A 26,428-nucleotide genomic window follows, 5' to 3' on the forward strand; every position below is an offset into this window, starting at 1 on the left:
CCTGGCACACGGCTAATCAAAAACAGAATAAGAAAACCCCCAGGGGACCACTGCCTCCACAGAAATATAACTTAATTAAGAGTACGCCCAGCTGCTGGTTGGGATGAGGATGCGAGGTATTGGCCCCTCTCCCCTCTCGTCCAGGATTCAGCCTCCAGCTCCTCCTCTGATGCATCGTTTGCATCAGTACTTGGGAACACTTGTCCGTGCGCGCCGCTCCCCACAGTGCATTCACGGACTCCACTTTGGCAGGTGATGACAGACCAAACGCTGAAAAAAGAGTGAAACAATGGTATGTTTTTAACACGCCTTTACGTCGGAATTAACGTAGAATGGAGACGCGCCTCGGTCACTGCCTTTTTATCATTTTCTCTAAGTGGATTTGGCTCTTCACCCTAACTTCCATCCTGGGCGGAACAGACGCGGAGCTAAGGTGCATTCCCTCGTGCCAGCAGCCGATCATTAAAGCTGTTCCCCGCGGACCCTCGGAGCTGGATTTCACTCATTTTGGCGAGGCACCAACTCATGAATTTGTTGGAATTAAGGATCGTTCACCGGGCGCCAAACCCACCGCCGGAGGAGACGAAACGCACAACGCTGCAGAATCAACGACGAGCGAAGAAAGTTCGTCCAAAGTGCAGGGGAATAACGCAAGTTGTCTCCAGAAGGACGCGTTGAACGGTCAGCCAAAAGTTTCCGTGCCGAAACGCGCGGCTGCCTCTTCTCCCAGTGAGAGTACCGCGACCCAAAACAGCACCGGAGATGTCCAACATACCAACGATGGGAATGGGAATGGGGTTGATGAGACAGTAGGCCTGAACGATGAGGATGCCGATGTGGCCAGCTGGAGACGAGCACGGAGTGCGAGGAGCGCAGAGACCTGGTCGGAATTCAGCCATGAGGATGGGGAGTACGCTTCGTTTTCGGACCAGGAGGAGTTTGAGCTCCCAAGTTCGACATTTGCACTCACCGGGGACACTGCTCACAACCAGGCGATGGTGCACTGGTCCGGACAAAACAGCAGTGTAAGTAGTTAATGCGCAAGAGATTTTACGCACACGGACACTCTTTTGACGCAGTGTGGTCCGTGTTCCATCACAAACGTTGCATGATTAATAATTTGAGTAATTTAAAGCAGTAGTATTGACTGAGAATGACGGAACATACTAGACGCAGTAGAGAGTGAATGTGTGACTGCTGAGAGGATGCAGAGTTTAAGGGACTCAGTCTCTTTATTCTCTCTCTTACTCTCTCAGACCATCTATACTATTGCTTAATGATTAATTAGCTTGGCTTGTAGGCTGAAGTTTAAAGGGAAAAAATAAGCCCAAAATAATACAACTTTAATGTTATACATAGAGTTGTGTTGCTTTTTTCTCTCTATCACAGTTTTTTTTTTTTTTTTTTAGCTAAAGTCATATATTTCGTGATCAATAAACCTTTCCAGGCACCTGTCTTCTTGCTAGAGCATTAACCGCCTTGCTCAAAAATAGAGAGAGATGCGTGATGCTAATAAAAGTAACTATACAGCTCACTGAACACACATACTGAAGGCTGAAATTGAAAGTCATTGTACAGGTTAAAAATGATTACACATTTACACAAATAATGTAACTTAAGGTGCTCTATAGAATAAAGAGAAATCCGGAGCAAAAGGGTCCAAATAGAATCGTAGTAATATTGTCAAATATGAAATATAGATACAAAGAGAGATAAAAGACAAATTGAAAGCCAACAAAATAGATGTGTTTTAAGCTCTACGTAATTGGAATGTCCTATTGTCTTATATTTGGTTCTGAAAGTCTTAGCAAAACACATTGGAAGGATGTGAGCTAAACTGAAGCACTCTAAAACAAAAGACAAGAAGTCTTCCATATAAGCCGAGAGCTTTACTATATGTAGCCCTACAAGCAAAGGTACTTTAAATTCTAAAAGATAACTGGAGCCATGCACAGTTCAGCCAAAAAACACTCACATGCTCTCTTTTTCTTGTTTGGATCAGGAGTCAAGCAGCGGAGTATGAATTATTTGTAGTTCCTAAATAGACTTTTCAGTAAAACCAGTGAAATGTGTTGTACTATAGCCTGTTTGAGATGTAGGCATGAATTAGCTTTTTGACATCTTGCTGGCTTAAATTGCACCTTGGCAAATTTTCTGAGATGAAAGAAGCTGATTCAGAGGTGTGATTTAATACTAAAGGCGGCAGGCCGAGGCTTGATGTGGGGAACCAGATATCCAAGATTCTTGCTCGGTGCATCTCCTTTGGCCTCAGGGCATAGCAAAAGTATTTATGTCTTGAGTATCTTTCATTAAATTTTAGGGATTAATAAATCATCTATTTATTAAATGCAGACAGGCTGTGAGCCAGTTGTATAATTTGGCTCTTCAGATATATGTGTGTGTCATCAGTGTAGCTGTGGAAATTGACGTAATGATGACATCATCTAAGGGCAGTGTGTAGACTGAAAGGAGCACAAGGCCAAGTCCCAGTCATCTATGAATAATTTAAAACATATTCAGCAAGACCAACCCAATGCTAATGCCGCCCAACAGAACAGAACCTGAAAACATTTGTCTGAATGCTTTATAATTATATCAAATTTGACTGGTAATTTGTAAAACAGATTCAAATAAATGGTAAAAAGAATAGTCTCATCAAGTTGTGTTTTTTTCATACTATTGCCTTAAAGGAATAGTTTAACATTTTGAGACTTATAGTTATTGGCTTTCCTACCTCTCATGTCAGTTAATAATAAAATGAAGCTAGCAGCCGATTAGCTTAGCATAAGACTGGAGGCATGGGGAAAACAGCTTGCCTCACTCTGTCCAAAAGTCACAGAATTTGCCTTGCAGCACCTCTAAATGGTACTAATTAACATACTATTTATTTTTTGTTTTAGTGTACACAAATAGAGAAACAACTGAGACACTAAGAGGTGTAGTACCCTGGGGGTATTGTATAAGAATCAATTATACGATACAACACTCGCCTGGATTTGGCATTATCTTTTTCACAGTTAGATGAGGAACTTTCTATTCCTTCTCTGATCAATTTCCCACTCAATGACAACGAATTTCATCCTGAGATTGTCTAAGGTGTAATAATGTGTGTGTGTTCCCACTTCTGTGACGTGCACAACCCTCTCTCTCTGTGTAGGTACAGGCCAGAAGGTCACCAAGAAAGCTCACAGAATGGTGTACTCTTTAGAAATCTGCTTAAAATAATCTATTTTAAAAGTGGCCAATGTCCCTTTCCAAGTTAAAGGTTGTTGTTTAACTTATTAACAGATACAGTTCAGTCATAATTGCTGCAATCAGCTTCCCTGAATGTAAGACAAGAATTGAAAAAGGTTTGGCACATAGTCACACATCAATAAGCAACCTTATCTTACATGTCGAATAAAGAGAGGGAGACAATTTGTGAAATGTGGGTACATTGGCCAACTAATACAAAGATAGTGTGAAGGGGCTGGTGAATGCTTGCAGCGTTCAAACATGTAATATCCCCTTCGGCTTGTTAATTGGACTCAGTTTGTGTGGGAAAGTGATGCCATGTTTTGACGCTTCAGGCACTTCTCACATGTTGTCTACATGTGAGAAGACTAAAGCTGTGCTTAGTCTACAGTTTTCACACTTGAACTAGAAAATCCAAACATCTGATGGTTACCTAAATAGTGCAGTCTACTAAAATGTGTTTGTTGCAAAGTTGAAATTGGGAAATCTGGTATTTGGTTTAGTACATACAGTTTGTGAAACACAATGTCTGAGCTTGTTATTGACTATGATATTTCATTTTCCTGTCAAATTCCAGATATTATTTTGTCATTGTCTGCTGAAGCCTAGTTGTTGGATGTTACTGTTGTCCAATTATCACAGTTTGATAACTGCAGTGTCATTTCAGCTTTTCAATCAACATGAAAACCAGGAAACATTTTGATCAGTCCAGTACTGCTACCACAATGATTCATGTGGTTATTGTCCATCACTAGCCAGAGTTTGTGCTTTTTCAAGTATACTTTTGGTCATAGAGGTCTTTTACACTTGTTTCCCAAGTTGCATCCCTGTTTCCCAATCAAAACAACGATGGCAGCCCGCAGGCAACCTGGACAGGCAAACAGACCTGAATGTATGCTAATACATGAGAGACACAACCTGTCTGTCACAAACAACATTTTAATACCAAAAGAATTTGAACAATCATTTGAACAATTTAACTTATTTATAAGCAAATAATTATTATTGCACTATTTAATCAAGTCATTTATCATTTAAGCAATTAACCAGCATGCTTCAAGCATTTGACTAAAATGAAATACATGGTGATAGAAATGTATAATATAGTAAGCCTTCAGTATTACTTAGAAAATGTATTTGCTTTATTCAGAACTCTATTGTGGCATCAATCCTGCATAGCCTTGAATGGTACTCCGCCCATGTTACCTTGAATTCTTAAAGAAAACTGTGTTCCTCTTGCCTGGCTCCATGGTGATCAGAGAATAAGAAATCTGAGGAATGGCTTGAAGTACATGGGGGCTGTTTTCACAACAGCAAAGTAATCTCAAAACATCATGGTACAAACTCTCTCCCAACTCGTTCCGTATTGTCCAATTCTCATTCACGCAGTCGTATGTTCATTACTTCCCAAACACACATATCTTTGCAACCACCTTAACAATCAAAACACTTCTGCATACACGGTCTCACACCTGCACGGTCACATAACTCTCATGGAGTATTTTTAACAGTGGCGAATCGTAACTATCAGAACGGGCCCTTCTATACCTCCCTACAAATAAAAATAATACTAACTAGAAATATGGTCGTCCCTGGCCGCGTTTATGTTATATGCAAAACACAATGTTACTGCTCCATCTTCAAAAATGATGTTGTTCTAGTTATCGTCTTGAAAAGGGCACTGATAAGAAATTGGCGATAATATCATCTCCACTGGCTGCGTGAATGTTATCTCCACCTGTTGCCATTTTCAGAGTTGGCTATCAATCGCTAATTACATTACATTACATTACATTACATTACATTACAGTCATTTAGCAGACGCTTTTATCCAAAGCGACTTAAGTGTATTCAACATAGGTATTCAAGAGAACTACTAGTTACCAGAAGTCATAAGTGCATCTCCTTTCTTAAACAAGCATCTTAAAGCATAAACCAGAGCAAAAGTATAGTGCAGAGGCAAATTACTACGAAAACAATTAGCACTAAGCTAGGTTTCGTGAGAGGGTCTTCTAGAATACCCTGGAACTGGGAAAATTCTGAGAGAATATGCCCATTGGCTACAAATCCAAATATGATTAGTTGATCAAATTGTCAATCCAAACGTATGCTCTCATTACGTTCAATTGTCAGGGCATTCTATCAAAGAAATAGAGGATATTCTACCCAGAGACACGTAGAGAAAAATATCTGATTGGTTGCATTTTTTTTCCAACATTAAACCACTCGAATGAACAAAGCATGGACGGAAAACAACAGGAACAAGTCGGCGTAATTTTACATTTTATTTTATTTTATTAATATAATTAATCATATGTTTTTATATTTTTTTGAATCTGAGGATTCTAGGGCCTTCTCTGAATACCTTGAAGGCCCTGACATTTCGCCACTGATTTTTAATGTAGTTTGTTTTAAATAGTAAGATTTTAGCTAAAATGCAAATGTTCAATATGTATTGATTTCTTCATATACAAAATTCTCTATCTATAATTGCATCTCTATCTATATGTGTTCGTAAAATGCTCTGTCTGCTGCTGTAACACTGCATGACCTGTCGCCCTATCAGTTGTTGCTAACACAACATGTAAAAAACTATCATGCTGTGCTTAGTCTATAATCATGACATCAAACCATCTAATACATCTTTGAAACCACGTAGGGTCAAAGATGCCTTGGGCTGCATTCATTCAAAATCCAGCACCTTCCCACAGGATTGTCAGGAGATGTGGATTTGTTTATTTGTGCTGTGAAAATAACGTTTAATTCTTCTGATACACGGCTTGTTAACACTAACGCCTGTCCCTCTCTTCATTTACTCTCGAACTCGCTCGAGTGCCGCTGCACTCCCTCTATCTCTAGCTCTCTTTTTTGCTTGTTGAGCCTGAGAGGAGAGGCACATTTTGAATTACATATTATACTTTTAATCAGGTGTTGTGATCCCCTTCAAACTGAACATCTAACAGCAACCAATCCAACAGATTGTTTTTTTCATTGCAAATAAGCAGAACAATATTAAATCTACAACATATTTTAGGATTAGGCTATTTCGGTCGGTTTTAAATCAATTTGAATCAATGAAATGTTAGTTAACATCCATCCAAACTCTATTTTTTTGTAAAAGTTATAGCACTGGTTGGCATGTTTGGCTTTTATTCAGGTGCTTTATTGTCCTCTAAAAGTCCAACCACATGCAAGTAAGTTGAATCAGAAAGTCTAAATTGCCTGTAGGTGTGAATGTGTTTGTCATTCTGTGTTAGCCTTGTGAGATTGTCAAACTGTCCTGGGTAATACCCAGTGCATGATGGGATATGCTCCACTCCCTCACAACCTTGAACACATCTGTCCTATTTTGTTTTCCACTCTATCCAGCTTACATTTTAAATGCCATGCATTTAATGTTAATCACTTAAAATTCTCTACAGAAGCGCTACAGGCAGCACACTGTATTATTTATTATATTGCAGGTGATAGATTACCAAATAAAAGGGACTTGTGTCCTAATTGTGTTCAGAAGCATGAAGTTGTCGGTTTGAAGTGTACAACATCCTCCTCTACCTTTTCTTCTTCTTCCATGTTGGGGTCAAAGACGATGGAGATCCCTACAGCATCCAGGACATTTCTTGGGAGTTTTTGTCCTAAAATAATCAAGTTGGTGATTTAGAGCCTTTGTATGCATCTCACTGGCCTCTAACTTCAGCTTGCTTTTCAGTAGTTATGGCTTTTAATCTGTGTGAGTTTCCATTTCTAGTGAAAAAGGGAGCCTCATAATCTTTCTCTGCTGAATGGCCGTTTTTGTGTACTTGAAACCTTTTTTGCAGTAGACATGGGTATCTATCGGCTCCAGGTTTGATATGCAGTGATAGAAACATGACGTCCGAGTGGAGTTTTTAAACTTGACGTAACTGTGAACTTCCACGACCTAGGGACCTAGATAGAGCATTCAGAGGATGTAGGCTTCCCTAGGTAAAGTGACAATAAAAAAACGATATGGGCAGTTTCCAGATCAGAAGCGCTCACTATCCAGTTGTCGATAAATGCAAGTCTTGCAAAAATGTCAAAAGTTTTAGATACCAAATTACAGCATGACTTTTATATGTTATTTTTAGGGATTTTTAATCATTTTTAATTAAAAGTGGTCTTCAGAGTTAACCAAGGTCAATTATCACCAATAACACAATATAAACTGTGTGTATATATAGATACACCCAGTATATTGTGTGTGTGTGTGTGTGTGTATATATATATATATATATATATATATATATAAATTCATAAAAGTGTTCTGAACCTTAATGCACCAGAGCAAAATCAGAAACCACACTTATAAATATTTAATTTGAATGGCAGCCCTTTGGTTCTCTTTGAGTTAGTAATATGATTATAAACCATGTTTGCTCAAACAACACTCCATTCTTTAAAAAAACATTTATGTATTTGACTGTGTATCTGTTAAATACACAGTATACTGTTATCAATGAAAATATAGTAATATATAGAGTATTTATAGAACGCTTTCCCTGCTACAGCAACAATTTTAGTTAAGTCTGTGTTCATTGTGTCAGTAGTCATACCCGTTCAGCCCTGGCTCTCCATATTGTACCTTAGGGAGGGGAACAGTAGACTTAATATGATCAATGTTAATTCAATTTAGTCCTAAACACCTTTTTCACCATTTTATCTCACCTACCTACCCCACATGGATTCTGCCTCCTCAGCATAACATCACCAAAAACCTGGACACTGTGATGCATATAGCTCCCTGCATATAGCATGTTGACGTGCTCAGACAACCCTGTGGGCGCTGCTGTCAGTAGAAGAAGCCCACCAGCTCCCCTCTCTCCGGGGTGGCCGTAATGCACAGGCTGCTGAGGGGGGGAGGGTTTCTATAGCATTGTTTCAGGGAGTGAACATCATAGAAACGTAGATACATTCATTAAATGCATATTGATAAGAAATTGTAAGCAAACAACACAACCAAAGACAAATAATTAATTTTTCCTCACAAATTCCAGGAACACTGCATTGCCTACATCGCATGGATAAACATGCCTCCCTCCCCCTCTGCTTTCTTTTCTTCTCTGTTGCGTGTTGCCTTATAATAGAGCAGAAATTCCCCAAAATTAAAAAGACCAGGATGAAGTTAATTTGGCTGTAACAATGCATGATGAAATCTTACATTTAATTCATTTATTTATTTTGTCTCTGTGTTTGTACTTCTTTGTGTTTGCATACCCTACTTTTTGGATGTGCTCTGTCTGTTTTCACTGTTTTCCAAATGAAAATTACAGCTATATTTTTCGAAATTTAATTTCAAGACCTCGTCTGGTCAGTGTGTTTGAATTATAACCAATTCAGTCAGAGCCTCAGTGCTCCATCTGTGAATCAGAAACACTCTGGGTTGCTGTCGTTGTCAATCCTCTGCTTTTGGCCATTGCTCAGTCACCACCTCATTTTGTGTTTCAGGGCTCTTTCATTTTACAGTGGCCGCCTGCATTACTCATTCATACAGTATGAGTTACACCATCTGGCTGTTATAAGAAAACCCTCATATTCAAAACACCTAACTTTGATTTACACGCTGGAGGTTCCTTTTTGGATTTATAGTGATGCAAAAACAGGAGGTTTCAAACACTGTTGGTAAGCCTATAAGGAGGCATATGGGTGAGAGAAATTCTTCACCAGCATATTTATCTAATCAGCTGTTTTACTTTTATTTATGTCAGAGAAAATGTAATTTATTAAAGAGTCCAGGGAGCTTTTAGTTTGTCAACATGCAACTAATCTTCTACCATTGCACTCAACACTTTCAAACGGAGTGCTGCAGAGTTAAGAGTAGTCTGGGAAAAAAATGCAAACTTTTTGGTTGGATTGGAAAAAAAAAAGCTAATCTCGACTGCATTGATCAGACCCCCTCCTCGTGCACACTGAAGCTTCCAAGCTCAGCAGGCTGCCGTAGACTAGCTGCTGAACTAGCCTTGACTTTCATTTATGGTGAAGTAGCAAATGATGCGAGAGTAGAAGCCAGAAGGGAAGCCGTTTCAGATGACTTGTCAACCAAGCTGCTACTTCCCACACAGGGCTGTTGTCTCGACACGAGTCAGACAATTTCTGTTCTGCTTGAAAGCCGTAGCTGTAAGTATCTGTTCTCTATCAATTTAAAAGGCTGGTTATTTGATGTCCACGGATCAATAGTATTACCGTCTGCCAAGCTAACAGTATGTTGCCATCAGTCACATTATAGCTGAACTGTAATACTCAAGAGCGACATGTTCTAAAAAAATCCAGTCATATTAATACCCTTCAAGTCCTTTAATGCAAGGACAGAAGATGTTTAATTCACTTTGATTTTACTCCTCTTTGTATTTGAGTATCAGGTTTTATTGGGACACCAATAGTTTTTTTTTGTGCAAAGTCATATTGTGAAGTCACTTTATAATTCATGACTGCAGTGACCTGCTATCCATGTGAGAGCCATCAGCTTTGACTTCAAACAACCTAGCTTCAACACAACATCTGGTCTTTGAGGAAATGTTGCCTTTGTTAATGAAGTGATATAATTTGAAGTGGCAGACAAAAGCCTCTGTACATTACATGTCTCACTGAGGTGGTATTGAAGTATATGAGGATGTGCTTTCTGCCAGGCTTTTGTTGCTGCGGAATGAGTTGCAGGGCCATAAACACTGTCATATAAATAGACAATTCGTTCTTTATTAAAGGTGTTAAATGATATTGTTTAATGTGGTGGTTTTATAAAGTGAAGTTCCATACTGCTATAACGGCCCCTGGGGAATCTGCTTGTTAAAGTGTCTTTTTTTATTCTTTGAAAAGCATTTGTTGTCACATTGTTAACACTTCTTTGGTGTTAATATCCTGGCAGGTGTTTTCACCCTTCTCTCTTCAACTTGTCTTAGTTGAGACATTTTATGTCACCAGTTATCACAAATTTGAATACCAGCATAAGACAAAATGATCTCTCTCCTATAAATATGTTGAATACATTTCTTTATATTCAAAGCTGCTAAAATCAATTTTATTTATAACAACGGTGGATGACAGGACTACTTACATGGTGGTGAACCGACAGATAATTACCAACCAAATTTTGCAGTTCCCCTCCAGAGTTGTTTTTTTGGCACATCTTATCTCATTGTTTTGGTCTTATGGCTCACTGCGACTTTAATGCTACATATAGCTAGAGTAAAGTTGTTACGATTATACTTGTATCTGCCTCCAATACAGGCTAAAATACTGGCGCTAATATCATCAAGTACGCAAGTTTATTTATCAGTTAATTTACACAACATAAGTGTCACACACAATCCTTAAATTCTGCTCCAGAAAAAACAACCGCCATGTCTGAAATCAATGATGAAAGTAGCTAAAGAGTGAGCCATCTGTTTTTTACTGTACTATTACTTTACTAAATTGTATCTGCAGTTTATTAAATTAATTAATTTATTCCTAGGTTGATTGGAGTTATATATATATATATATATATATATATATATATATATATAGTAATATAGTCAAGTGTAACGTGACAAGCTTTTGATATGTCATATTTGTCTTTATTATTAATATTCCAGTCACTAACTCCTTTAACAATAGCTTTTATGGAATCATCCATCTGTTTAATTGCAGTGGCTGAATATGATGACAGTTTTATTGATGAGGCAACTTAATTCCAACAGCTGATGAGGCTGGATCAACGGGTTGGTGGGACTGGGAATGAATCGTAATGCCTATTCTGTGACTCCTGTCATTTGTCTCAGGTGTTCACCTTTCAATAACAGAATCCCCCCTTCTGCTTTCTTGATACCCCATCCCTTCTCCTCTTCATACAACACCTTCATTTCTTAAAAGTAATCTCTACACCCTAAGCCCTTAAGTCACCATTAAGCCTCCATTCATTCTTACATAATGATCAAATTCATCCCAGTCCATTTACCTCCAAGGTTTAAGATTTACAAAGGATTAGAGGTTGAAAAATCTATTTGCTTGCTCTTGGATGTCAGGTAATCCAGTTTCAAGATATGTTGGTGCCACTGCAGTCTAATGGGCTGTGCACTACACGGTAGCTGGCATCGAATGCGACACCTTTGTTTAAAATTTAAAGGGAAAGATATGCTAATACAAATGGCATTATTTAAATTCAGAGGGTAAATTCTGCCATTATCCGGTGTATAGTGTAGGCATTAAAAGAAGTAGCCTTCGTCCAGTGATTTCAAATAGCAATTTAATGGTTTATGTGACATGCTGAACTTCAAACACCTGTTTCGCACAGAAATATCTACAAAGTGAATATTGTATCACAGTATTGATGCGTTAACTGCAGCCATGGGGCTTTACCTTTCACTTTCAACATCCCTCAGAACACAGGAAACTTTTCTAGCCAGCAAAGTTGGATGCAAATTATATCTGACTGTAATCCTGGATCCTTCCCAAGCAAATGCATAAAGTTAATTGCCATAGAGAATGGAGCATATATTTTATCCTAATTTTCAGACTGCTGCTGCTGGTTGTTTTATTGCATATGACAGTGTCCATGAGGGTATGACTTTTAGAAGGTATAAAGGCCATTTTATTGGAAGACCATTAATCTCTGCAACCCAGTCTGGACACTTGGTACCATAGTTCTAACAAGATACATGGATTATCACTGAACTAGCGCTCATATAAAGGATTTCATACATTCAGCACAAAGTCATAGCAGAGTCAGAGTTTTCCTATTCAGCTGATTCACAAAGAGGGCACATAGTTAGGAAATCAAGTGTCGTATCTTTCATGCGACAGTGCTGTTGAAGTGATGAGAAAGGATGCTCCGCGGACACTGTTCTTGCTGGTATAATAAAGTTTATTACACACAAGCAACACATGTCATGACGGACGTCTAGAGCGCCCGGAGGTCTCGAGTCGAATCTGTGAGTTCCCTGACTTTCGAGCTCTTACACCTCCTTATATAGTGTACATGTTATTCACATTTGGGCTGAAGTCAAGACCTTGTATGGGGCTCCGATATTCTTATACATTTGCCCTTTGGCCCCTTCGCCCTTTGGCCCCTTCGGCCCCTGGTATCCCGCACAACTGTTTCCTATATATCATATACGACAAGAGCACTGGGGGCCTTTATTGGATTGTACACGGCCTGAAAATATACCACACAAGCAAAACTGTGACGTTTAAAATTACTGCATTAACAGCAAGAAGTTCTTCAGACACTTGTGGTAAATTATTTAATATTCGCAACATAAAAAATGTAGATATCATGCCGGTACAGACACATGTATGTATGATAAAATACATAAATAAGCATAAAGGTAAAAGGACATGTAAGACAATTCAGGACAATGACTTTATTTTCTGAATAGTTCATGTTGGAGCTGAAACATTTTGTAGTTTCATAAATTTGATCAACAGAGAATTATTAAGAAACAATTAAAAAACATTTGTTTCCAGCTTCATATTCGTGAGGATCTGTTACTTTTCTGTGATTTATGTAGGTTTCATTTTTTTGGGACGTTTGATCGGACAAAACAAAACATTAAAAGATGGTTTCTTAGGCTCTGGGAAATTGAGAACCATAATAACATAACAGGAGTATCATCCAGCCCAAAATTAGAGGATGCTTCTTTTGATTTCATTGGCTTTGGTAATTATGTTTATTGATTTGCGTTTATTGATTTGTTTGCCAAGTAAATTGGTAAACAGATGGTATTGACCAGTTTAGCTTCAAAAATCCTGGGATGATATCTTTTTTAGAATTGAGAATCAACTGTATATAAGGGACCTGGATGTGCCTCCTGTGTGCACAGTGTTTGTGTCTGTCAGTTAGCTTCAAGAAAGGACAGGCTTTTATTTAACAGAGATGAGGCTGATTGACTTGTTTAATATGACAAAAAAACAAGAAAATAACTGTCTATTTGGAATTTCTACAAACTGCCCAAGCAAGGTTTTAAAAAGTTCAAATTCCTTGTTTACATGATGGAGTTCTTACTCGTAATACAGAATGTTACCCCAAGCACTCATAACACTCGATAATTAGAGGATAGCTATGAAAAGATGCCCAGAGAGTCTCCCCCAGAGAGCAATATGATCTGTGGATTTTACGATGGTACAGTGCAGGCGGGGCCCTGCGCTACAGATTAAAGTATAGGGTGAAGGGCACAATGTGAAACAACAGTTTTTGTGAAACAGACTGTTGAGATTTTGTGGCTATTGTAGAAATATGCATTATTTTCTCGTATTATTATTTATTTATAAGTAAATTAAAGTAAAATTAAAATTAAAATGTACATAGACATGTCTTTATGCATCAATAGTTACTTGTATATACAAGCACTCAGGCTTTGATTTAGGTTCTGATACTTGCTGAAGAAAAATGAAACAGAGGCAAATAGAAATGTCAACAGTGGGCCAATTTATTAATATCTGGGGTAATTTACAAGACATCTACAGCTTTTTATGTGTTATGTATTAAGTAAAGGCCTGTTTATTGTAAACCACATACGACTATGACACTTTTTATGATCCTCTGCAAAAAAGAAGTCCATGATATTTACGAGGTCTGTCTCTCTGCTCCTGGAATGTATTATATTATTTATTCATTTAGTCATAGTTTTACCAGTGGTAGCATTTGCTGGTAGTCTGCCGGGTCTTAGAAACCATTATAACATGCATATGTGGCTAGCTTTTCCCCAGAGAATATAAACAAAGTATATAGCATTACGACATAAAAGGAATGGGTTGACATGCCATGACAGTTTTGTTTTGTTTTTAATAAAGCTGCCTCTGTCAGGAAGCATAAAAGACATGTGCATGGATGAATCGGCTGTTGTTTCACAATGTGACACTTTGCTGTTCACAAAACTGATGATACCACTCCTTCAAAGCTAGTAATCTGTTTGATCTGTTTCTTAGGTGATCCTCATGTTGACAAAGTACTATGACTTCAACTCTGGCAGAGTAACAGAGAGTTCTTTATGGAGGTAAGATCTTCTGTCTGGTTATTGCATGATTTCAAACTGATTGTTTGAGAAATCCACCACAGAAAAGGACACATGACATCTTTTTGTTCTCAGCGACCTTTAAAACATGGTTAAATGCAATGCTTTGTATATGCTTTGTATATGTTATTGATATTTAAAGCGCTTTTAAAATATCAATAAATTCCCCAAAGGTTTATATTGATTTCTGTTTATTGAGTTTTGTAACAGTTTATTTATAATAATTCTAACAGAAGTTTAAACCTCACAGTTGTCTAATTAAACACCAATTTTATGTCAATACTCTGTGAAAGATAACTTTACATACATTGATTTGTCTATTTGGTTTACCTTCAATAAAACAGCTATAATGAATATTTTTTGCAATAACGACATATCAAAAGACAATACGATACTAGTTTAACCTTATTGTTAAGCTGTCTGGTCCGCAACTTTATAGGTTTGTTTTACTCAGACTGCTCTCATAGCGTCAGTCTCGGCCGCAGTAGGCAGCTGTTTTTAGTGAAAAAGCGCTCAAACTCACTGTATCCTATCTGTTTAGCACCAGACAGAGACAGGTAGCAACTAGCCGGGGAACATATGGAGCATTTAACAGCTAAAGAGCCAGATATATTTCCCTCAGGGGTTGGTAGAGACCAAAAACTGAGCCAAAGGAGAAAATATTGGTTTTGTATTCATGACATGACTCTAAACAAATAATAATGTTGCTCCATAATTGCATGATATATAAATAAGCAAGTGTTTGCTAACAAGTTTGCTATAAAAACTCAAAAGGTCATGATATGTCCCAGAAAATTGCAGGTTTAATCAAAAAAAAAAAAAAAAAAAGAACGAGTTGCCACTAAAATACTTTTCTACATATTGGGTTTTGATAAGGTCATAATAAAAGAAAAGATGGGGCTGACTGTGCAGTCATTATTATTATTTTGACACATACAGCATTGGGTTTCATGGGACAAAGAAATAAGGCCAGTTTCGTCAATAGACAAAAGTTAAATAATTTGTAATGACATATTTCACACTTTCTACTGAAAACAAAATATCTCTTAAAAATGTAAAAATCCAGGAATCCACACATTCTTTTTAAATTGAATTTAATTCAGTATAAAGCATTTCAAGGCTGCTTATTTCTGAAATGTCACAAATCATCTGGGACCGGCATCTGTTAAAATGAAGTCAGCACAGTGGTGCCACTTTAAGAGGGCAATTCATATTATTTTGTATATTTCTGTCTTCATTCAAAACATTCAAAGCTTTTCTTCAGCCAACAGGCAAATATGTCCTCAATGTGAATTTTAAAAGATAAAAATCACAAACATGAAATTACATTTTCACCCCAAAGCATCAATAACAATAATGATAGTAATACTTCATCCCCTTGCACACAGGATATTCTTGTTTATTTTGATAATTAAAATAATCTTCATTCATCTTACAAATTGCTTCATGATTTCTGCTGTTTCAATTTTCTGCTTGCCTGATATGCTTAATGATACCATCAGCATCTTAACTAGTAGGTGCTTCACCATTCTCCTTAACTCTCCACCACAACCTATTTTTATTTTTTTTATCCCTATAAACAAATTTTAGGTCAACTGATTATGGGACCACATATGAGAAGCTTAATGAGAAAGTCGGACTAAAAACCATCCTGAGCTACTTGTACGTGAGTCCGAACAACAAAAGGAAGGTAAGTTTCCACATGCATCTTATGAAAAATCCTTCCTATGTTTAATGATTAGGTCAATTATTGTCGCTGTGTTGCAGAGTTTTTATAATTTTTTCTACATAGCAGTACTACAGAAATCTGCGACATGCGTCTCTCCCATGTAGCACATGACACAGGTACACATAAGCCCTGTGGAAATGATGCTGTCAAGGTGTGCCACTGATTCCCCCGTGTCTTTTCTTGTCTCGTCTCAGATCATGTTACTTACCGACCCGGAGGTGGAGAGCAGCCTGCTCATTAGCCTTGACGAGGGGGCGACCTATCAGAAGCACAGCTTAGCCTTTGATATCCTCAGCCTGCTTTTCCACCCCGAGCAGGAGGACTGGATCCTGGCTTACAGCCACGAGCAAAAAGTAATGTGTAGCTGTCAGGTGGCATGAAATAGCTGGAATAAAAACATGAAAATGAGAGAAAAAACAATAATCCGTGGCTGCTGAATAAGGGCTGTTATGGAGGGTTCACTTGCTGCTTATCATAGATTGTTGTTCTGTACGATTATATATCACAAGCATGTGGGGTAGCAGCAAAATAAACATCTCTATACAATGATACAAAACATAGGTTGTTGTCACGGTCAAAAGCATTCATTTTGATAATGACGTCTAGCATTCAGGGACATGGTTTTTGTGAGCAGAACCATCTGCCACTTAAGCCAAGGTTGCAGTTACCAAAATAGAGGCATCTGATCACCTGCTCCCCTAAACAAGTCATAAGGTCTGTCTGCAGATTCTTACTCTGAATGGATATGTCCAAGACAACAAAGGGGAAAGTTAACAAGCAAGACACAGCCAAACAATCCACAAGCACACACACACACTATAACACACAAACGCAAGCATGAACACGCACCCTTCATTACTCTGTGTGAGAACCCCGCTGTCTGCTTTACTCAACACTGCAGACATCAAACTCGGCCTTCCTAGCCTGCTATTGCAAAACTTGATTTTCTAAGAGAAAAACAGTCAAGGTCTGAGAAGTGAGATAAATGGTGCAGGGAGGAAGATGAAAGCTGAGTGGAGAACCATCGACGGGTCAAAATAGAGATGCTATGGAAAAGTTTGCCTTCAGGTCATTCTGTATGTCTTTGTAAAGCTAAATTCAATCAGCTTTTTTTCCTTTTAACGGCTGAAATTAATCTTAGGTTGGTTTCATTTTACATTTATTGATTGTCTGTCATGTCTTTTAAAAGTTTAAAGCTCTAAGATAAGTCAAAATGATGTTGCTTATCCTTGTAAAGCTCAAGGCTTAAGATGCTTGCAGCTTGATCATTATGGCAAGATGACAGTGGTTCTGAATGCTTTGACATAAGTCCAGCTTTGCAGTAAAAAGAACACTAATGGCTTTATGGAATAAAAAGACTACAATGACAGTTAAATGAGTGATTTTATAACACCAATTAGGCCGAAATCCTGCTGAGCTATGAAGGAGACACTTTGATTTTAATACAGAGACCAATTTGTCTGTCCTCCTTCCCTCTCTTCCAAGGAATCAGAACAAATCATCTTTCCAAAACAAATTTTCTGGCTTCAGAGTTTAATTATATTTTTACAGGAACTGATGGATTTTCTCATCACTGATGCATTTTTACAGAGTATGCACTCAGTAATATCAAAACAACATCAATACATTGTCGCCACAAAAATCAACAAATCTTGACAGTTGCTTGATAATGCAGTTAGACATATATCAGGAAACATTTCTCTTTGATATTATGACATGGAACATTATTCTTTACGCTGAGACTCATTTGGTTAATGCATTCCTCTCATTTTTCAGCTCTATGTCTCTGTTGAATTTGGGAAGAGATGGCAGCTTGTGCACGACGGCGTCATCCCAAACAGATTCTACTGGTGAGATCAACAATCATTTTGTCAGTTTTCTTTCTGGGAGAGAAATAATATTGCCACTTATTTATTTATTTACATCAACACTATGAATAATAGACAAGCACAGAACAATTATACATTTAATAATTGAAATGTATGCATTTTTAGCATTCTTATCACAGCAGTAGTTGGAGAAATGCCTTCACTTTACATATTAACATGCTCTATAAAAGATGTTTATTTATATTTTTACTGACAGAAACATGAGTAAACATGAGAATTGGCTCCTATTGTGTTATAAATATCAGATTTGAACCTAGAAAGACGTTTACAATAACAAGTTTTATACTTTCCAGTATGTCACAAAAATGTGATGAATTTCTAATAATTTGCCACATTTGTTATCAGTCAGTGGTGGAGGTACTCAAATTATTGTTCTAGGTAAAAGCACCCAAACAACAATGTAAACATTACAAATAAAATCCTCTTATTTAAGCTGACTTAAGAAACAGTACATAAGTATTAGCACATTTACTTAAAGTATAAAAAGTACTTGCCCCCTTGATCGAAATGATGCATAACTTTCATGAATTGGTAATATAAATGCATTAATTCATTTATTTTGGTGGAACTGCTAAAACTCATAGACCTTCCGTCTATGAGTCATTTAATGAAATTATACATTTTATTCACTTTTATTATTGATTGCCAAACAAAGCTGGATTTTCTTTTTTATAAATTAAATTACACTAAAAGTCTAGCTCGCTGATATACATAGAAATGTCATACACTGAATAGAATCTGGTCATTAAATATTGTATGGATACCACAGTATTACAAATCAAATCATAATCAAGTATTATATTTATTAGTAATTTATTTAATATGATACCTGATCTATAAAGCACAGAATAAGCTCTGATGGTGTGGCCGAGAGCTTCTAGGCCCCCAGAGTGTTTTAGTGTTATTAGCTGTCGGGTGCTGGTACAGGGATTATGGCCCGGGATAAATGCTTAATTTATAATGTTTTTTATAGATGTTGGCTCCAGAATGCCTTTCACACATAGAACTAAAGAAGCAGAACTACCAACTAATCAATGCGGTTGGAATGACCTCCAGTACATGCCTTCACAGCTTTTGCATTGGTCTGGGAAACACAATTACCCAACACATTAACAACAATATTACAGTAAATAAAAATAACTTTAGCTAAGAGGTGACGACTAAGTAGACAAAACAAAGGCTGATGTTTTGATCCTTAGAGAAGGTAAATGTATGGCACTCATTAATTTCATATTGGGTTTGAAGAGTAATCTTTAACCTTCTCATGAGTTAGTGACTCTCTACCTGTGTGTGTTAGAGATGTTATGTATTATGACATGCACAGGCAAGTTAATAGCCCACATGGACTTATAAGAGATTCAGTTTTTTGCCCAATCTCTTCGGGGAAACAATTAAACCTTTTTCTGTAGCTAATGGTAATGTACCTAAACTTAAATGTGCAAACAGAGATCTTTGAGTTAAATTCTCCTTTACAAAAGGCTCTACACTGTGTTTGTTTTCGATGAGAGCATATCCTCTTAATTAGGCTGTACCAAACATCAACAGACCACCTTTCTTCGTACATCAGGGACAATTGTATCTGAGCTTCAAAATAACATGTGTCTGCAACCTATTTTTTAAAAAAAGAAAAGAAATTGATCATACTGAATAAAGATTTTACCTCACCAACTCCTGGGATGTCTATGCGACAATATCTTAGTGGTGAGCTGCTGTTTGCTCACAAGGCAGGTATATATTTACAGCTTGAGTTCATATTCTAATTAAGGACAATGATGTCTGAGTTCTCTTTAGCATCATCCTGCAGTTGGAGTGTAACAGGATCATCAATAAAAAAACTAATGTTTGATGTTCTCATATGTTCTTCCTTTTATCTTTTTCGAAATAAGTCACCCAATACATGCCAGGCAAAAAAATCCAAAAAGAAACGTTCCCCACGCCATCAGAGATCAAGTACGAAATAATTTCTTTCATCGCATCCTGCACTGCTCATCTTATCTGAGAAGATCTGACAAACTTGATTTACAAAAACATGTTAACAGCCACCCTCGCTAGGCAGACACACTGGTATGTGTTGGTTATGGGAGAACACTGTGTAACATTGCAGGGGTTTATTTAAGAGCAAGCGCTGCTGTTCACTGATAGAATTGGATGAAGTATTTGACAGAAAGTCCATTAAAAGAGATGAAGCTGTGAGGCAATTACAGAGTGCTGAGGGAAGCAGCACGGGGGCTTTTTATATTACAGTTCAGACACGGTATGGAAAATGAGAAGAAAGCCATCTTCTGTCACAACAGCTGCTATAAATACAACAAGTGGTGACTCTTGTCACTCCGCACGTCATGAAGAATCTCTATTGAAAGTGAATGGAATGGCTAAGTGCACCTTAGCCATAAAGTGCATTGCAGGTCAAATGTCTGTCAGGCATGTGTTTAAAGATAAGGTTGTTTTATTAATGGGCCTCAGAGAACAATGCTGTACAAAATTTAAATCTAATATAACCACAAATAATGCACCCCTGAAACTATTGCTGTGAGCTAAATACATTTATTATATACAGTTTCTCAATTGTCTTTGTGTTTTTTATAATTATTTACACAGCATCCCTTTATTAAATACTTATTGGGGCAGCAGAAAAGTAGTTGATTGACCTTCTCCTCAATGCCTTATTAAGCCACCTGATGTTCAAAATATATGACAGTAAAGTTAAAATTATAAGACAAATGTTTTGTAACCAATATACTACATGTACAGGAACTGCAAACTGCATAACCTAAGTCAGTCTTTAAAATGAATTAGAAAGAAAGACATATGCTTCTGTTTAGCAAAAATAACGACTCTCCTTTTTTTTCTTAACTTTTTTCTTTTCTTCTTCTTGTAAAATACTGCATACTTTCACCCCTCCAGGACTGGGTTAGACAAGCTATTCATAAATCAATCTCTAAGTTTGTATGTTAAGTCCTTCCTTTAGCAACTTTCTAGTGAGAAACTAGTGATTTTTCTAAATAAGGTTTCACGTTAAAACATTTTAATTGTAATTTAAAATCTCCCATATTTCTCAGTACTGTTAAATATACATGACTAATATATTAGCAAGGTATTGTAGTTCTGTCATTAAGTTCTATTAGATATGCAAAAGTTACAGGTAGCAGTTAACTACTGTATCTCAATATGTGGTAACATAATTTATATTTATACAACTCATGTCTTGAATAGGGCACAGCTGTGCTAAGGGTTAATAAACAAGAAGCTTGGGAGCCCCTGACCTAAATGTGGGCACATGATGATAGCAAACAATGTCAGAAATGATGCACACAAAGTCATTATTAACAGACAAAATGTAATTATTAATGCACACAATGTTGTTATTAATTGTCTGGTGCACACAAAGTGTTTTTTAACGAACACGATGTCATGATTAATGAACACAATGTCCTTATTAATGCACACAATCATGTTTTTAATGAACACAGTGTCATTATTAATGCACACAATGTTAGTATTAATGAACAAAATGTCAGTATTAATGTACACAATGTTAGCATTAACTGACCCATAGTATTTATTAATGGACACAATGTCATTATTGATGCACACAATGTTTATATTAATTGACACTTCCCTTTAAGCAGAATCTTAAATGTCTTACATAATTGTCTTAATGTTACAGGTCCAGAATGGGTTTAGACAAAGAGCAAGGAATGATTCACCTGGAGATCAGCGTGTCTGATGGACGTGAGTGATAAAAAAAAAAGTTGTGTGCTTGGCAACCCAGAAACATGTCAAAATTTTTAACATTTGTTTTAATTTCTAAACCTAGAATTCAAAAAAGAGTGAGAGCTTTTTTATTTTATTTGCTATACTAAAACTTGCCTCACCATCTGCATTGGCTGCATAGCGACTCTTCATACGATTAAGCTAATTCATTTTTCAAGGGCCGGCTGTGACTTGGCTCTAGTTATTGGCCACAGTGCAGAGAGAGGGAACTTCCACAAGGCCTAGTGTGTTAATGCCCTGTCCCTGAGGAGACTGCCTCATTTGGCTGATGCTAACACACTGGGACAGCTCTCTCTCTACTTTATCTATTAGTGAGAATAAAGATTGGCCTCCAAAATTTTGCCTCCATGGCTCTCTTGAAACCATCAGCACAAGCTAAACCTTGATGGTGGGCTACAGAAGGTTGTTTGTTCTTTTTCTCTGTTATATTTTTAGCACTCATTTCTTGCTTACCCACAGGGTCACAGTACATCACTTGTAAACTTCAGAATTGCTCTGATGGAAACAAGGGCAAGCCTTTCCCTGGATTTATCATCCCTAATTCCCTGGTGGTTCAGGATGAATACGTTTTCATCCAGGTGGGTTTTTATTGCAAGGTCTGGCTTCATTAAAGGACAATTAAAAGCTGTAAAACCACTGCATTCAATCGCATCTTAATGTACAGCCATGTTTTTCATTAACTTAAAGGGGCCATTATCCTGGGAAAGGATGGCATGAAATTAAAATCACAATGTTGTGTATTATACTACAGCTTAATGCACAATATCCTAATTAGTAGCAAACCCAGAGTTTTGATGGTGGCTTAAATTGTTAGATACATGCTGCTAGCAATAGGTGTGCTCGGTGAAGTTCATGAATACTTACCTGAAATTTGATTGAACTGCAAATTGCACTATATTGCTTTTCCAGGTGCCAGTAGGTGGTCAGTCTGTCCATTATGTGTCCTATAAAAGAAATGCTTTCTACCCAATGAAGCTTCCCAAATACACTCTGCCAAAGGTAAGACTGCTGGAAATGATGCCGGGTTTGGTGAGTTGAGCACATGCAGAGGAACAATCAACAGTTAAAGTCAACAGAGTACAGCTTTAATTATACTGTGAAATGTATTCCTTCAGGCTATTTTGTGAGGGTTGATTTTAAGTATGGTTGTTCCTAGTTAGTCATAATGTTTGCTGACAAATCCATTGAATTCACATTATTATCCTCCTGAAACTGTATTCAGTTATGCATAATTACTATCTTTAGATCATACGTTTATTTAAGACTCATACATAGTTTTTAATCAGTTTCCCTCTTGTATCAACAGATATTTACTTGAAAAAAAAATTAATGTGGAGTTGCACAGTCTTCCCACAACTCTGAAGGAACTCTTTGAAGCAGAAAGGTCAATTTGCATTTGCACAAAAACATTGTTCTGCACTGAATCCCATTTGCTGAAGCACAGCAGGGTGGCTCAGCGGTTTTAGAGACCGTGTCACAACAACAGGAGGGATGCCTGCAGTGTTGTTTCGATCAGGCTGTCCGTCCATCCATCCATCCATGGATGTGTCAGAATGTTTGATTCGGACAAACATCCCCTACCTCACCTCACTCTGTAGAGACTCTACAAAAAATGACCTGTTTTCATTTTTAGTGCAGGGCATTAAACTGAAGTCTAATCGCTGATGATCCTGACTGAATTATGTCAAGAAGGGACGAATTGCTAGGTTGTTGTTGATCTCTGTGGCATCTATGCACACACTAAAATGCAGATTCACACATTTTTGTTCAGGGAACTCGTTTGACTCAGTTCTTAAAAACCTGCAGGCATCTACAGTACTCATAAATATCACATATATTTAGGACTTGCAGATAATCAGCACAGATGACAACCAGGTGGTGGCAGCGATTCAGGACTGGCACCAGAATGACTCCTACAACCTGTACATGTCTGAGTCCAGAGGGCTGTTCTTCACCCTGATGCTGGAGAACGCCGTGAGCAGTGGAGGACCGGAGGGCAACATTATGATAGACCTCTATGAGGTAGGCAGCGACGGTGCTGTAGGGTGGTACTGTCATCCTTTACATGTTTTTATGTTATTCAGGCGTGCTGAACCAATTCAAATCACCGGCCGGGGTTTTATAACAGCTGCAGTTTGAAGGACGATGTGAGGTGTTAAATTATGTTTACTACCAAAACCATCAGCTAAATAATTTGTGCAATTATACATGAAAATCTTTTTCTATTAAGCAATACCATAACCTTTTATGTGCAATTCTACACTGATGCGTTTATATTCTGTCTGTTCCAATGCTGCCCATACTTTGAATACTCTTTACATTAGTTAGCACTGAAATTAAGTTGATTGACTAACAAAAAAAAAAATCTATAAGCAACTATTTTGACAATCAAGTTTATCATTTAAATCACTTATCAAACAAAAATACCAAACATTTGCAGGGTACGAGTTCTCAGCATTGCAGATCTATTTTGTATCATTGTAAATTGATTATTTGACTTTATTTTCTCTGGTTTTTAACTATTAGCTGGACACGAGTAGGGATGCAACCAACGATTATTTTCATTCAGTTTTTTTAATAATTGATTCATTTTAGGTCTATGCAATGTCAGAAAATGGTGGACGTTGTTCATTGTAATTTCCTAAAGCCAAAGGTGATGTATTAGATGCCTTGTTTTATCCAACTGACTGGTTTTATCAGTCCGAAACTCCAAATTGTTCAGTTAGCAATAATATTAAGAGAAGGATAAGCAGAAAATTGTCACATTTGAGAAGCTGGTATATTTTTAGTAACTTTATTATCAATATAGTTGCTAATTAATTTTGTTTCGACTACTTGTTGCAGGTCGAAACAAGAGAAGGAACTTGAAGCTCTCCCTTTTTTCACAAGCTTCTGAATAAATGATTAATCAGAAAAAAATTGGACAGATTTAAGAATAATAAGTTTAACAGTTAAACACTTTAGTAAAGTGCCCTTCAGCTTCATTAATCAATCCACTCACATTCACAAGTAATTAAGAATCTCTAATCCACCTAATTTTAATTTATTTAACCATTAGAGGAAACTGGAAACTGTGTAAAAGATCACCATAAAAAATTGAAATTCCTGGTTTAGGGGCTTGAACAATAACAAGAGGCTCTGAAAAGTAAAGTTCCAACAGTGAGACTAAAACTTAGCTTGAAGTTAATCTTGATTTTCTGCCTAGCTTTCCTTAAGTGTACCTTGCACTGTTTTGGATGTCCTCACCATGATGGAACAGATGTTGGTACATTGCATTAAGTTCCTCTCTCATATCCACTTACTGCCGGCGTTGATTATATTTTTCATGTGACATTGTGACACAAAAACATTTTTTTTAGCAGGTTCAGTCTTCAGGTAACGTACCATCTACACAGAAGTTTAGAAAACACTAGTGTCATGTAAAGCCCATAGTCACAATGCTGGGAAAATAGCAGCTTTAACTTGTGCCCTGAACATGTTATATCTGTGTTGACAGATGTGCTATGAAGTTTGCAGTGGCTGCACATGTACGCATCACTTTAGATTATCCTCATCTGCAGCCAGCAGTAAAAGCTTCGCATTGTTACAAAAACACACCTAAGATAGCCGTCAGCATTGATTACTCTCACTTCTCACTGACCTCCACAGACATTGTATGTGTAATGTTTGATATGAAGATCTTACCAGCTAGGGCAGAGAATTGGGATGGAAGGGGAAGTGTCTGCTGAAAGAGGTTGGATGTCGAGGATTTGCTGCCCGTCGCTGGCCAGAGCTCTCAGCACACTGGGAATTGAAGACAAAAAAGGAGAGGACAGCCATTTGAGAGACCACCAGCACAGCAGAAAGAGCCTCTACATGGCTATGGCTGAAGAGAGAAAACAATCCTGGGTGTGAAGTAGTTAGTTGTTGCCAGCTGGACACAAAAAGAGCTAATCAGCCTTTTGCTGGGTCGCATGGTGGTGGGAGTATGATTTTAAAAGAACCCGAAACACCTGATGATCCCAAGAACATCACTGGTGATGTGTCCAGCAGCATCAGAAGATGTGTTTTTTTAACTCAACTTTGTCCAGAAATGTTTAGCTACAATGACCAGTAGAAGATATGAAATAGTAGTTTTTTCTGTGACAAAGATTTGTGCTCTTTAAATGGAAGAGAAAATTGAATAGCCGCACACGAGAGTCTGCATCTATGTGCACAGAAGAAGAAATATCTCAGGGCTGTGCCATATGTTGTTTTGATTCAACAGAGGCCTACAGATGGTCCAAAATAGTGCTCCCTGTCAGAAAAACTATCACTTTAAAACATATTTTCCTCTCCGAACTAGGCCTTCAGCTTTACTTAAGTCTGAATAATTTACGGTTATTTTTTTCCCTCCCTTTTTTGTTATTTTCCCCCCACCACTCTCCGTCTCTCATGTTCGCAGGTTGCTGGGATTAAGGGGGTGTTCCTGTCAAATAAAGTTGTTGAGAACCAAGTGAAAACTTATATCACATACAACAAGGGGAGAGACTGGCGTCTTCTCCAGGCTCCAACAACCGATCTCCAGGGAAACAAGGTCTATTGTGAACAAGTAAGTGGGCCAATGACAAGAGATGGATTTGGTTATTTGGATTTCTGTTATCTTTTCAAATGATATCTATATATCGATATATGTATATATAGTATGTTTTTAATTAATCTCCTTAATTATTTGTAAATCAAACAAATGTATAGATTGAACATTGTTCTATTGTTAAAGTATTATTTCATCTTAAGAGTCAGTGAGTTTCATCATGCGAAAAATGTGGTCCTGGAGACAC

At 37.4% G+C, this 26,428-nt stretch overlaps 1 protein-coding gene across 1 annotated transcript in view; it reads left to right on the forward strand.

The window, feature by feature from the left end:
- Positions 1-332: 332 nt before the first annotated feature.
- Positions 333-26,428, forward strand: part of LOC129092007 (VPS10 domain-containing receptor SorCS1-like) — a 41,086-nt gene continuing 14,990 nt past the window's right edge. Inside the window, exons 1-10 of the mRNA XM_054599750.1 lie at positions 333-1,025; positions 14,152-14,219; positions 15,828-15,927; positions 16,161-16,319; positions 17,743-17,816; positions 21,523-21,587; positions 22,089-22,207; positions 22,539-22,628; positions 23,472-23,651; positions 26,053-26,199. Coding sequence (XP_054455725.1) covers positions 333-1,025; positions 14,152-14,219; positions 15,828-15,927; positions 16,161-16,319; positions 17,743-17,816; positions 21,523-21,587; positions 22,089-22,207; positions 22,539-22,628; positions 23,472-23,651; positions 26,053-26,199 — 1,695 coding nt within the window. The remainder of the gene's footprint in view (positions 1,026-14,151; positions 14,220-15,827; positions 15,928-16,160; positions 16,320-17,742; positions 17,817-21,522; positions 21,588-22,088; positions 22,208-22,538; positions 22,629-23,471; positions 23,652-26,052; positions 26,200-26,428) is intronic.

The sequence above is a fragment of the Anoplopoma fimbria genome, chromosome 6 (genome assembly GCF_027596085.1).
Source record: "Anoplopoma fimbria isolate UVic2021 breed Golden Eagle Sablefish chromosome 6, Afim_UVic_2022, whole genome shotgun sequence".
Classification (NCBI taxonomy): Eukaryota; Metazoa; Chordata; class Actinopteri; order Perciformes; family Anoplopomatidae; genus Anoplopoma; species Anoplopoma fimbria.